This window comes from Macaca fascicularis, chromosome 12 (genome assembly GCF_037993035.2).
Source record: "Macaca fascicularis isolate 582-1 chromosome 12, T2T-MFA8v1.1".
NCBI classification, from domain to species: domain Eukaryota; kingdom Metazoa; phylum Chordata; class Mammalia; order Primates; family Cercopithecidae; genus Macaca; species Macaca fascicularis.
The window spans coordinates 133934761-133947708 of NC_088386.1; the positions used below are offsets into that span (position 1 = coordinate 133934761).

Genomic DNA, 12948 nt, shown 5'->3' on the forward strand with positions numbered 1-12948 from the left:
TCACCGCCAAACCACTCGCCACATAGGAAACCTCATGGCCACCATTCATTCAACAGGAATGTCTTGAGCTCTTCTGGCCCACTAGGTGTTGGAGAAGAGCAGCAAATTGATGTGCAGACCACTCCCTATGGCCAGAGAAGACTGTCAGGTGTTGGGTACCTAACACCAAGCAGGGACCCTAGGGGAACAGCACAGGAAGGGGCTTTTGGCCCTGGCCCTGCATCAGGGAACACTGCAGACTGCATGCAGTCCTGACCAAGCTCCTCCAAGCTGTAGTCTCTGCCACCATGGGCAACCCACACCCTTTTCTTAGCCTCTCCCCACGCTCTAGAAATGTCCTTCCCTCTCAAAACTTTCCCTCTGCAGGCCATGTCTCTACCTGGAAGGCGGCCCTCTCCTCCAGCCCTCTCCCTGGCAGACTCCTGCTTCCCTGGGGCTCAGATGGCTGTCATTGCCTCTGGAGCCTCTCCTCCCAGGGTGGGTGCTCTGGGGAACACGTCTCGTGAGCAGTGCTGGCCTGCTGGCCTGCTGACCTGCCCACCTGTCCATCCCCCTTCCTCAGGCTGAGGGCTCACCTTCACCCACACTCCAACCCTAAGCCTGGCTCACATCGGAAGGTCAGAGATGGGTGGGTGGATGGATTGATGGACTAGAGAAAACAGAGAAGGGCAAATAAAATTACCAACTAGCAAAGAGTAGGGGAGGAGCGTGAGAACAGGCCTAAAAAGGACGAAACTCTTGAGTTGATGAAGAGGAAAATGGAGAATGAATTTGTGATTCACAGATGGCAAGTCAGTACAGATAGAACAACTCTGGCTTTCAGTTTTATTTAATGAAAATCTCTGATCCTTGAATTGTGAATCTTCCATTATTCTTTAAATAATGCAAAATCATTAAGAAAACTTAATAGGATAAGGTGTAATTAACTTATCTACAACCGCAAGGGGCAGTAGATGTAAAAACAACAGACTTTATTTTGAAGGTGACTTTTTAGAAGTCAGAACCATATTTGGTGGTAACAGCTAAGAGGTGATTCAAGGTAGAGCCCCTATGCAGACACTGGCCTGCGGGCCCTGTCGTGCAGGATTAGGCTTGTCAGGTCTGACTGGGAGGGCAGCTGATGCTGTCTTTGATTTTATATTCACTACCTGAGACTGCTCACCTCTTTGAATTTTCCAGAGTTTGTTGTTACACTTGAAGACAAGTTATTTTAATTTTCTATCTTGAGAAAAACAAGCCATGTTGAAGACAGGTTTTGATACAGTACAATGCATATTTCTTGATCATGGGTTTACACATGCATACAGGTGCACAATGGCCTGAAACTTGTTTTCTGTTTTCTTTTTTATTTCAGGATGTCGTTTGGGGATTAAACTCTTTGTTTACTGTAAGTACAGTGATCAAAATCCCAAGTTTTTCTCGATTTCCTTGTTGCTGGTTTTAGATATTACATTAATGTTAACACAAAACCATGTTAAAAAATGAAATGTGGACTGGGCACAGTGGCTCACGCCTGTAATCCTAGCACTTTGGGCGGATCCCCACTTGAGCCCAGGAGTTCGAGACCAGCCTGGGCAACGTAACAAAACCGGTCTCTACAAAAAATAGAAAAATTAGTTGGGCATAGTGTCACACGTCTGTAGTCCCAGCTACTTGGAAGGCTGATGTGGGAGAACTGCTTGAGCCTGGGAGGCAGAGGTTGCAGTGAGCTGAGATTGCACCACTGTACTCCAGCCTGGGTGACAGAGATCTGCCTCAAAAACAGACAGATACACACAAAAACCCCCAAAAAACATGCTTGCTGGGCATGGTGGCTCACACCTGTAATCCTAGCACGTTGGGAGACTGAGGCAGGCAGATCACTTGAGCCCATGAGTTCAAGACCAGCCTGGGCAACATAGCAAGACCTGTCTCTAAAAAAAATAATAAATGAAAAAATAACCCCCCTTTTTTCTGTTTCTGTTTTATGAGTCAGAAGTAGAACAGTGAGGTAGGGAATGAAGGGCCTTTGGAGTGACACGTGGGGAGGTTATCTGGGGCAGGGGCCACAGCAGTCTCACTTCTGCCCTGCTTAGGTGGCTGACCCCAGTTTCTAGGGGATGAGGTTGGTTCCACTTGCCTTAGCCCCTTCCAGCAGGGTGGCTGTTACCCTGGGGTCACTTGGCCCAGTCCATGTCTGTGCCTGTGGGTACACTAGCCAGCCCAAGGAGTGGCCCTGTCACCTCCCAGGTGTCCTGGTTGGGGTGGATGATTTTGTGGTTACCCAGCCTTGAAGGCTTTTTCACGAGTCCAGAACCTCAGAGTTGTTGTCTTTTTGTCAGTGATGAGCTGCTGAAGTTTGCTGTTCTCAGGAAATAGCATTTCTCAGACAATGGCCCTAGTGCAGGAAGTGGCTAAATGGACTCAGCTAAAAGCTGTTGGTTGGATTTTTTTAATACAATATTATACATTCCTTTGAATTTTTACTTTTTAATTCATAAAGGTGCTTTTAAAGAAATAAGCTTCAGAGATCTGTTTGTGAAAAAAAAGTTTTTGCTATTTTGATAAAACCTAAGGTGCCTCTATGATCTTGGATAGTCCACCCAGGCCAGGGGGCTGTTTTAGGAGCATCCTCCTAGCCGGTGTCATGTGGGTCACTGGCTGTTGCCTACAGCAGAGGCACCTGCAGGACTCAGTTAAACTAGGGGCGGGTCTGCTCTTCCTTGTCCCATCATCTGAGGGCACAGTGTTCTTATCTTCAGCAAAAGCAGAGCCTCAAACTAAACTGAGTCCCTGCCTACCTTTTGTCTTTCTGTCTGATGTTAGCTGGTGAATGTCTGTCACACAAGCAGAGAAACCACGCACTTCCAGTGATTTCAGGATCTCCCTGAATCTCCGTGGGAGGTCATACCTGATGGAGACCTGGACTTCAGTTTCTGCTGCTCTCAGCCACTTTGTTCTGCTTCTGTCTTTGGCTTTTTCATTGAAGTGAATGAAGTTTTATTTCTGGAGCCTAATTTGAAATCTGTCTGGCCGTTGTGCTCCATTGTAATATTGAGCCTTGGCATCTCTAGATTTGATTGAGAGAGCCAAAGAGAACAGGTGTGAACTCAGGCGCTTCTAGGGGCCCACGTGCCGTCATTATCATCAGCCACCATGATGATTTTTTTCTGGAGCCCACCATGTCTGTCCCAGGTTCCTTGGCTCTGAGTAGGTTTTGATTGGCGACTTGCTGCAGGGGAATTAATGGGAGGAAAGAAACACTGACTCCTTGGACTTAAAAAAAAATTTTTTGGCTGGGTGCGGTGACTTATGCCTGTGATTCCAGCACTTTGGGAGGCACCGAGGCCGGCAGATCACCTGAGGTCAGAAATTGGAGACCAGCCTGGACAATATGGTGAAATCTCACAGCTACTAAAAAAAAAAAAAAGTACAAAAAATTAGCCAGGCATGGTGGCGGGCACCTGTAATCTCAGCTACTTGGGAGGCTGAGGCAGGAGAATCGCTTGAATCCAGGAGGCGGAGGTTGCAGTGAACCGAGATCACACCATTGCACTCCAGCCTGGGCAACAAGAGCGAAATTCCATCTCAAATCAAAAAAAAAAATTGAAGAGAAATCTGCTATAGCCACACTAACTTCCCATCTCTAAGTGCTCTCAGTAAATTCTAAAAAAGCCAATCAAAATTGCTAATTAAGTCTTTAATGGTTATTCTGATCAACTCATTTATCTTAGGTCTAATATACAGTAAAGAAGATAAGAAATTTTGTGTGTCTGATACAGTCTATCTAATAATGTACTTTACATTTTTGCCTTTCTCTGGGACTTGGAATCTAATTTTCCAACTGTGAATGACTATAGAGATTTACAGGGTTTTTTTGCTATTTTATAACATTTTAATGGTCACAGCCATATTAATCTCCAGGAACATTGTCCCCAAATTTAACGTCCTTCCTGAAGAGAAATACGGTTGTCTTGACGATGATCCATCCTATAGCCTGCGTTAGAAAGCCATGATTCATCATAAGGACAAATTGAGGCCCCCTGATTTTTTCTTTTTTTGTTGTTTTTGAGACCGAGTCTTGCTCTGTCGCCCAGGCTGGAGTGCAGTGGTGCCATCTCGGCTCACTGCAACATCCTCCTCTGGGTTCAAGCGATTCTCCTGCCTCAGCCTCCCGGGTAGCTGGGATTATAGGCATGCGCCACCATGCCTAGCTAATTTTCGTATTTTTAGTGGAGACAGGGTTCCACCATGCTGGCCAAACTGGTCTCAAACTCCTGACCTCGGTGATCCACCCGCCTCAGCCTCCCAAAGTGCTGGGATTATAGACGTGAGCCACCATGCCCGGCCAAGCAAGCCCCTCTGATTCTCAACAAGAGGGGTGAGCAGGGTGAAGATAAGATGCGGCCTTGGTCCAAAGTCCAGAGTGCTTCTTGGGGCTGAGGGGCATAGCCGTTGCAGTGTTTTTCTAGGGGAGAATGGGTCTGGCACCCCCTCCTGAGTCTGGGGACATGAGCCTAGTGACACTGCCATGCAATTTGCTCGGGTTCCAGACGTCCCTACTGACTGTGCATGGGAGGCTTGGTGAAGCAGAGAAAGGAAAGTCCAGGGAAGGCCCCAAGAGAACCCATGGGCTCAAAGAGTCAAAGCTGTTAATCACAAAACAAAAGAAAAATATAATTTTTATGGAAAAGAAGGGGATTTTTATTTGGAAATGCTTAATGAGAGTGGTTTTCATTCTCCAGTTATCACAAATAGCATCAGAAATGAATGTGATTGCAGTTTACTCCGTCTTCACCAAACTTTGTAGAACTGCATGTCAACATATCTCTGACTTCTTTCAGTCAGTTGTCAGTCACCATTTTGAGAAAAATGCCCACATGTTCGATACTTCCATATCACAAGCACTTGAGTTCTTAGTGGGATTCTCAGCTCTTCAGTTTGGTCTGCCATTTGCTAATTAGACTTCTCTTACTGTGCCATGAAAAGAAGACTTTAACAGCAGAAAAGCAATTCTTCCAGTGTTTACTTTAAGTTTCTCTCTTTTTAAGGATCTTTTGAATTTTGATGATCCACTGAATATTGAAGCTGCAGAACATCATTTGCGGGACAAGGTGAGCCAGGAACAGGCTTATTCTAGGTTGATGTACTTGTCACAAAGATGATTACTACTGTTTCTTGATTGGATAAATGAGAAATTGAGAGTGGTGGGATGCAAAGCTGGAATTCAAAGCAGTTTGTAAACAATATGGTATAGTAAATGTATGTAACCTCAGGAAAATGCTTTACCCAAGGTTAGAGAGAATTGGTGTGTGTTTGTTTTTTTTGTTTTTTGTTTTGTTTTGTTTTTTGAGACAAGATTTCACTTTGTAACCCAGGCTGGAGTGCAGTGTTGTATTAGTGGCTCACTGCAGCCTCTACCTCCTGGGCTCAAGTGATCCTCCCACTTCAGCCTTCCGAGTAGCTGGGACTACAGGTGCATGACACCACACTCAGCTAATTTTTTTACTTTTATTTTTTGTAGAGACAGAGTCTTGCTTTGTTGCCCAGGCTGGTCTTGAACTGTTGGCCTCAAGCGATCCTCCTGCCTTGTCCTTCCAAAGTGCTGAGATTACAGGCATGAGCCCCGGCACCCAGCTGAGAAATGCTTTTTATTTGATGTGATTTCCTAGTAGAATTTAGTATGAGTAATTTAAAACAGATATAGCACTAGCATGGTGGCATTGTGATTACACCTGTAATCCCAACCTTTGGGAGGCCAAGGTGGGCAGATTGCTTGAGCTCAGGAGTTTGAGACCAGCCTGGGCAACATGGCAAAACTCTGTCTTTACAAAAATTAGCCAGACATAGTGGCACATGCCTGTGGTCCCAGCTACTCAGGAGGCTAAGGTGGGAGTATTGCTTGTGCCCAGGAAGTTGAGTGAGTCAAGATTGTGCCACTGCATTCCAGCCGGGGTGACAGAGTGAGACCCCATCTTTAAATAAATAAATAAATGGTAGGAACAGAGAAGGAGAATGGACGGTGTCACACCCACCAGCACCCTCCTGACCTCCAGTGGCCCACCTTATCCTTCCACACCTTTTGCTGAGCTCATACACATTCATACAAACTTGACTTTGATTTTTACCCAAAAATAATGAGATCCTATTCATTATTGTTTTTAATTTTTATTTATTTATTTAATTTTTAGGGCAGTACCCTGAGATTGTAAAGGTTCAGAGAGCTCCCCCTATTCATTACTTTTAATCTTCAATTCCTCTTCTAAAAGGTTTTTTCCTCTAATGCAGTGCATAAATGATTGGTCATTCATTTCAGGAGCCACATTGAGGTCTTCCAGTAAGACACCTGTTAAGGAAGACAGTTTACCTAGAAACAATATATTAAAACTCACTGGGAAGAAAAAAATACAACAAAACCAAGCTGAAAGAGTTATAGTCGGTGAATGTCACCTTTCCACTGTGCTTGAGTAGCAAGGCAGCAGTGGTTTTAACTGTCTGATAAAAGAAAGCATACAAGCCTTGAGGAGGGGAAGTGCTGTCAGGAAAGGGGGTCTGAAATGACTTTAACATTGGCCCAGTGCAAAGCACATGGAGCAGGAGCCTGCAGAGGCAGGTCATGTGTGGCTGGCACCAAGGTAGCTCAGCTTAGGTGAAGGGTTCTGGCTGGATTTGGTGGTAGAACCTCACATTCCATTACCTGAACCAGATTCCCTATGGCAGCCTTGCCATTGTGGCAGCCTTGCCATTGTGGCAGTCAGTCAGCCACTGTTGTTCGTTTGGCTGAAGTTGCTTTTTTTTTTTTTTTGAAACAGAGTCTGTTGCCCAGGCTGGAGTGTGCAGTGGTGCAATCTTGGCTCACCTCTATCTCCAGATGCAACCTCCATCTCCCAGGTTCAAGCAATTCTTGTGCCTCAGCCTCCCGAGTATCTGGGACTATGGGCGTGCGCCACCACACTGGGCTAATTTTTGTATTCTTAGTAGTAGAGACAGGGTTTTACCATGTTGCCCATGCTGGTCTCAAACTCCTGGTCTCAAGCGACCCACCCGCCTCAGCCTCCCAAAATGCTGGGATTACTGCACCCGACCTGATGTAGCTTTGAACACCATTCTAAAACCCCCCTAGCTAGTTGTAGACATCGTGCAGAATGTTCAGCGCCTTGGCTTCCGTTAATGTTAGTTAGACCTACTATGTGGCACGACCGAATAGGGCATTTGAAATGTGCCCTGCCAAGTCCTTGCTATAGTCTTGAGCCTAAGTTCAGACCAGGAGGTGCTGCCTGACCACGGCCCCAAAGAGTGGGCAGGAGCACCTCCGACAGGGAGGCGAGAGAAGTGCCACCCAGCATGCATCCTGCTGAGACTCACAAAACAAGTGGCAGGCACAGTGGGCACAGGGAGTGGTACAGTACAAGCAGGCGGGCAGAGCAGACCATCTACTGAGGCTGGTGTTCTGCCGAGGAGGCGAGCTCTGTCTTGAGGGCTGGGGCAGCAGGGGTCCTCAAGAGAAATAACAGTGGTATAAGGCAGCCCTGTGCCCACAGCTCCCCATGAGAGCAGTCAGTCCCTGACTCCTGCCGTCTGTCAGTGGTTCTGATGGGCTTGTGTTGTCTAGCAAAGCCTTAGGCTTGGTGCTGCACTGACAAGCCCTGGGCAAATGTGCCCCTTGGCCCACCCCTTGCAGGCATTCGTGGCTGCACTCCTGTCTGCTGTTGCTGGCGATGACTAGCCCTTGTGGACCAAGCCTTGTCAGATAGAAAGTGATGGCAATAGGGGCACTCCCACAGCTCCAGGTGGAGAGATGTCTTCCATTTTACCTTTCTTTGTATGAAATAAGATTTCATATTCCTGATTTGTATGAAATAAGACTTTGCAACTGATACACTTTTAGCCCCAGTAAAATGGACCTAATATCTCCAGTGATGCCTCCACATGAAGCCTAAGCAGTGCCGCAGCCCCACCCACGTCTTCATGCGGAGTAATAGTCACAGTTGTTGAGCGCCGCTTCCTTATGTCCACTCGTTCATCACCTGTTTGGCTGGTGGCCACTTATATGCCAGGGGAGGTGCGAAGTGCTCGGGATGACTGGGAATGACAGTCCCTGTCCCTGTGGCGCACACATTCCAGCAGGAGGACGCGGAGCATAGGCAAACAAACACGGCCAGATGCAGTGGCTCACGCCTGTGATCTCAGCACTTTGGGAAGCCAAGGTGGGCAGATCACCTGAGGTCAGGAGTTCAAGACCAGCCTGGCCAACGTGGTGAAACCCCGTCTCTAGTAAAAATACAAAAATTAGCCAGGCGTGGTGGCAGGCACCTGTAATTCCAGCTACTTGGGAGACTGAGTCAGGAGAATCGCTTGAACCCAGGAGGCGGAGGTTGCAGTGAACTGAGATTGCACCATTGCACTCCTGCCTGGGCAAAAAGGGCGAAACTCCATCTCAAAAAAAAAAAAAATGATGAAAATTAAAATGAAAAAAATAGGTGAACAAACATAGCATGTGAGGTGGAGAACGGGCCACAGAGGGCCGGGTGGTGAGAGAGGAGCGCTCCAGAAAACCTTGGCTGCTAGTGCAAAGCCCCTGAGGCAGGAACGTGCTGCAGAGGTCAGGGCAGAGAAAAGAGGCCATTATGACTGGCGCAGGTCAGAGGAATGGAATAGTAGGAGCCGGGCGTGCTTCCATGCACTTGACACAGAGTGCACTTGTTTCTCACAACAGCCCCTTGGGCCGGATACCATTATGATCCCTGTTTTGCTGCTGAGGACACAGCTGCCAAGAAGCTGAGATTCGCCATGGTTGAGTAGCCTGTCAGAGGCAGAGCCCAGGACTTGGATCCTCCTCTGTGTGGCTCCAGAGTCTGTGGTTTTCACTTGGGCCCTGTGCTTTGTGTCCCTTGCAGTAGAAGAGGAGGAGGGAGGCAGCAGAGGCTGGAGCATGGGGCCTGCTGCAGGCATGGATGCTGGGCTCTATGCTGGGTGAGGTGAACAGGGCAACTAAGAGTACATGGCGTCTTTTGTCCTCTGAAACATGGAGAGGCGGGGCATTTATGGGATCTTCATTTTACATCCTGTAAGCTTTTGCAGGGTCCTTGTGAGCTGACAGTATTGTCTGGCTCTGGGGACTGTGGAAATGGCCTTGAGAAGGTTTTGTAAAAGGGCAGGTAGGGTTTCTGCACAGCTCCCCTTTGTTGCGGGGTGAAGGCCCATGTGGGAGGCTCCAAACGCCATCCTGTAGATAAATAGGGAAGTTGGCAGGGCAGAGGCACCTGGGTAGACTCAGAGCACTCCACTTTCTCACCCTGAGACCAGAGAAAATATGGGACCATATCCATAGCTTCAAATTGGGAACTTGCCGGCCCTGGAAAGGGTCACTGTGCTAATTAAGGGTGTGGCAGGAGGGCAGGCACCTGGTGCCCAGCTGGCCAGGACCATGCTCCAGGCAGGGTCTCCCCTGCGAGAGGGCATCGTGGCAGCAGCGAGGTATACACCGAGTACCTGGGTGCGCCCTGCACGTTGCCAGGTGTCGGGATTATGCAGTGGAATCAGCAAAGAGGCTAGACTGAGGCTTAGACAGGAGGACTGAGGCTTAGCTAAGGAAATGGAACTCATGCCCACTAAGAACTGTGGTAACTGTGCTGTGTTCCCTGTGCAGTGGGGGCTGCATGGCATTGATGTGACTGAAGCAGTGTGATCCTGCGGGGACATCCGAGACCCAGCAGCTGTGTTGTAGGAGTGAGAGGGTTAAGAGCTCCAAGTCACTCTTATGGCTCATACAATCCCATGGGATTTTACTCGTAACCTTGGGGATACCAGATTCAGGGATAAACTTGACAGTGGCCCAGATCTGAGATTGTTCCACCCATACTGGCCTGGGGTGATTCCTAGGTCCACACCGCCTTTGATCACTGGCCACCTGTACTTCAATGCATGAGGATGGAGCTCTGTGGCACACCCAGCTCTCTTCTGGGCAGGGTGTAGTCATCCTGCCCAGAAGAGATGGGGGGCTGTACATGGGCTGTGAAGAGCAGGCACATTTTAAATAGGTAGCAGCATCCAGGGAAATCATTCTAGCAAGACAAATACAGAAACAAGGGTCTTCCTGAGAGCAGTAGCTGTGGCTGAGACCCATTGTGGCCAAAGAAGTCTTGGCTTTGTGACCTTGACCACACTTTTCTGGGCTCCACTTTGCCCGTCTGGAAATGAGGAGGGATAGGTGCCCCCTGAGGGTCCCTCCCACTCAGGCCTTCCGCATGCTCCCCTGCTCAGCACACCCAGCACTGTGTCTTGCATGCAGTAGGCACCTAGGTCGTGGCAAATGGCACTCAGACTCCGCAAGGTCCCAGTCCTTCTACCACCTTGGCGACCACAGGGGGCCTTGGTGCTGGTGGATCTGACTTGTCCCTGAAGCGCTGCTTTACTCACTCACTCACTCTTCCTGTTCTTCTTTCTGTCCCCAATGCTCTTACTACACAGGAGGACTTCCGGAATAAAGTGGACGACTACATCAAGCGTTATGCCAGATGATAAAAGGGGACGATTGCAGGCCCATGGACTGTGTTACAGTTTGTCTCTAACGTGAAACAGCAAGAGGTAGCCCCCTCTCCCGTCCTCATGCTCCCTCTCAGTCCCCTGGATTGCCCCAGTCCTGTGACCATGTTGCCCTGAAGAAGACCATCTTCATGACTGCTCATTGTAGATGGAGAATTCAACATAAATACAGCAAGAAAATGTGTTTGGGCTTCTGAAGAGTTGTCTGCTTACCTTAACATGTTTACTTTTTTGAACTTGTACTGTATAGGCTGTTGGTGAAATTTTTAAGAAGTTGTAATGAACTCAAAATTGAGGCCAGAGCTTGCTTTCCCTTTTCCCAAACAAAATTGGTTTTCTGCACAAGCGATGCTAATGATGTGTTCAGTGTAACTTGCAGATTGGCAATAAGATACCCGCTACAAACTGTGATTGGATGCAAAATCTCTTAGCTTTTTCACGAATGTTGGCCCTGCCTAGATGTTGTGAAGCTTCCCAGAATGCATAGTCATTCACTGTAGATCTCTTATTGAAATGCGTATTTTATTTAATGTAAGTATATTTTGGAACAGATTTGTAATTTGTACAATTTAATGCTTTAATTATTTTTTCTATTCTCATTTAGTTTGTATTTTCATTGTATAGAGCAGACAGAAAGATGTTGGGTCAAGCAACTATTGAAGAGAAATACAAAGAAAATATGAAAGGCACATTATTCATTTTGTCCAAATGCAATGAGAATCTCACTCTTAAAAATCAGCTCTTGCTTTCAGGTCCAGATGTGGCGAGGACGTTTTGGAGCCCTTTGAAGCTAGATTTGGATGATCAAAACAAAAAGGCAGGGAGCCCATTGTAACATGCTGCCCAGAGGAAACTGGCTGGAACCTGGACCAGCTGGGGTTGATGTTTCTGCAGTGGTCATGTGATTGTGACCTGGTAGCTACTTACCAGAGCATCAGACCCTGCTGTCCTGGGAGACAGGAGCGATGCCTCAGGAATCAGCCTAATGTCTGATGTCACTGAGACTGTACCTATGGCCTTCTTCTGAGTTTGCTATGGCTCCAGGCCCTGCCTGTGGGGTGAGCCTCCTAGGCCTTGGAGGACCAAGAGTCAACAGTGGCATATGCCATCCTCGGCCAGGTTAATGTACTGCAGAGGAAGAGCCCTGAAGAGAGGCAAGTGGATTTACTCCAGCATGTAGACATTTGAACCAGTGAAATCAAACGCAAAATAAATGTCTGTCTAGTTTCATTTGCTGCCTGCCTAACGCTCAGATTTAACTGCCAGCTTCCTTAGACCTCTAGATTCCCCTGTCTGCCATCTACTGGGTTTAGTTTGTTTTTCTTAATTTATAGAATCTCTGAGTCACGGAGATTCTGTCACGGAGACCCAGCAGGTGAGGAATGTAGGCCTTGCTTTGTCTTTGCACCCATTAGACTTGAGGGTGGCCCCTGGCTAACGGGCCACACAGAGCAGGAAGGGTGAGATTAGATAAAGAGAATGATGGCATCTCAGGAACTCGGGGCTTTTCCAGGAGACACATTAATCCTCGCCTCTCAGGGCCTAGGAGAGGGAGGTACTGCAGCTTCACACTTGTCCTCTGCCTAGTGTCAGAGGAACTTGCCGGCTGAGCACTAGGCATCCTCTCTAGTCAGGGCAGGAGGCCAGCAGCTAATTCCTGCCTCCTGTGACCCAGGAAATAAGGTTCTCTGCCTGGTGCCATTCCCAGGCCCAAGGCAGGGCACATCCCATAGTAGTTGCTCAGGCTCCCTGGAGTTCCCCGGCTGGTGGTGCAAGTGTTGATGCAGGACTTTTCAGAAGAGCACTTCTGTGGGAGAAATGCCAGTGCCTGCTGTCCAGTGGAAACATTTATGCAGTGTATGTGAAAGACAATGTGCCCTCTGGACCACACTGAAAGTGGTAATATCAGTTATTCTAACATCAAAGTATCTGCACAGTAGAAAATCACTTTGCTCGTTATCAGGGATTAAGCAATTCTTTTAAAATGTCCAGATAACTGAATCATCCCATTCTGTCTAGTGGAAATCCCCTAGAAATATTTTGCACACACACCCCATCTTAGGAGCACACTCAGATGCGGCCCATCACAGTAAGTAGCTGGTGTTGTCCTGGGTGCTTGGCCGGTGGGGCCCTTGGGATCTGTTGGGTGACTGTGGGACCTGGTTTCCTTCCAGACTTTTTGACTTCTTGGCATTCCCCTCCCTCTTTCACAGGCCAAAGTCACATTTCTGGCTCCAATGCATATGCCCCCAACCAACCGGGTACTAGTTGGTGATTTCTGATCTGTCAGGGAATGGGAATCCCTAGACTTGGCCAAAAGACCAGTCCTGGAAATAGGTGGGAGTGGGCAGGCCCTTGGGGAACTGAAGCTCTTGGGAAGCTCTGACATCCAGTTGGACATCCAGAACCTTTGCTTCCTGAATC

General features: G+C 47.9%; 1 protein-coding gene across 16 annotated transcripts in view; it reads left to right on the forward strand.

The window, feature by feature from the left end:
- UBE2F (ubiquitin conjugating enzyme E2 F (putative)) overlaps positions 1-11754 on the forward strand; it is a 76501-nt gene extending 64747 nt beyond the window's left edge. For 9 of the 16 annotated variants that reach the window (XR_012421634.1, XR_012421633.1, XR_012421631.1 and 6 more), the window contains 3 exons: positions 1355-1387; positions 5031-5093; positions 10450-11754. Coding sequence is in view for 11 of the 16 variants with exons in the window: in XM_065526358.2 (XP_065382430.1) it covers positions 1355-1387; positions 5031-5093; positions 10450-10500 (147 nt within the window). In the remaining 5 variants the exon portion in view is untranslated. The remainder of the gene's footprint in view (positions 1-1354; positions 1388-5030; positions 5094-10449) is intronic. The other 7 variants (XR_012421630.1, XM_074010641.1, XM_074010644.1 and 4 more) reach the window with 2 other exon arrangements.
- The last annotated feature ends 1194 nt before the right edge of the window (positions 11755-12948 follow it).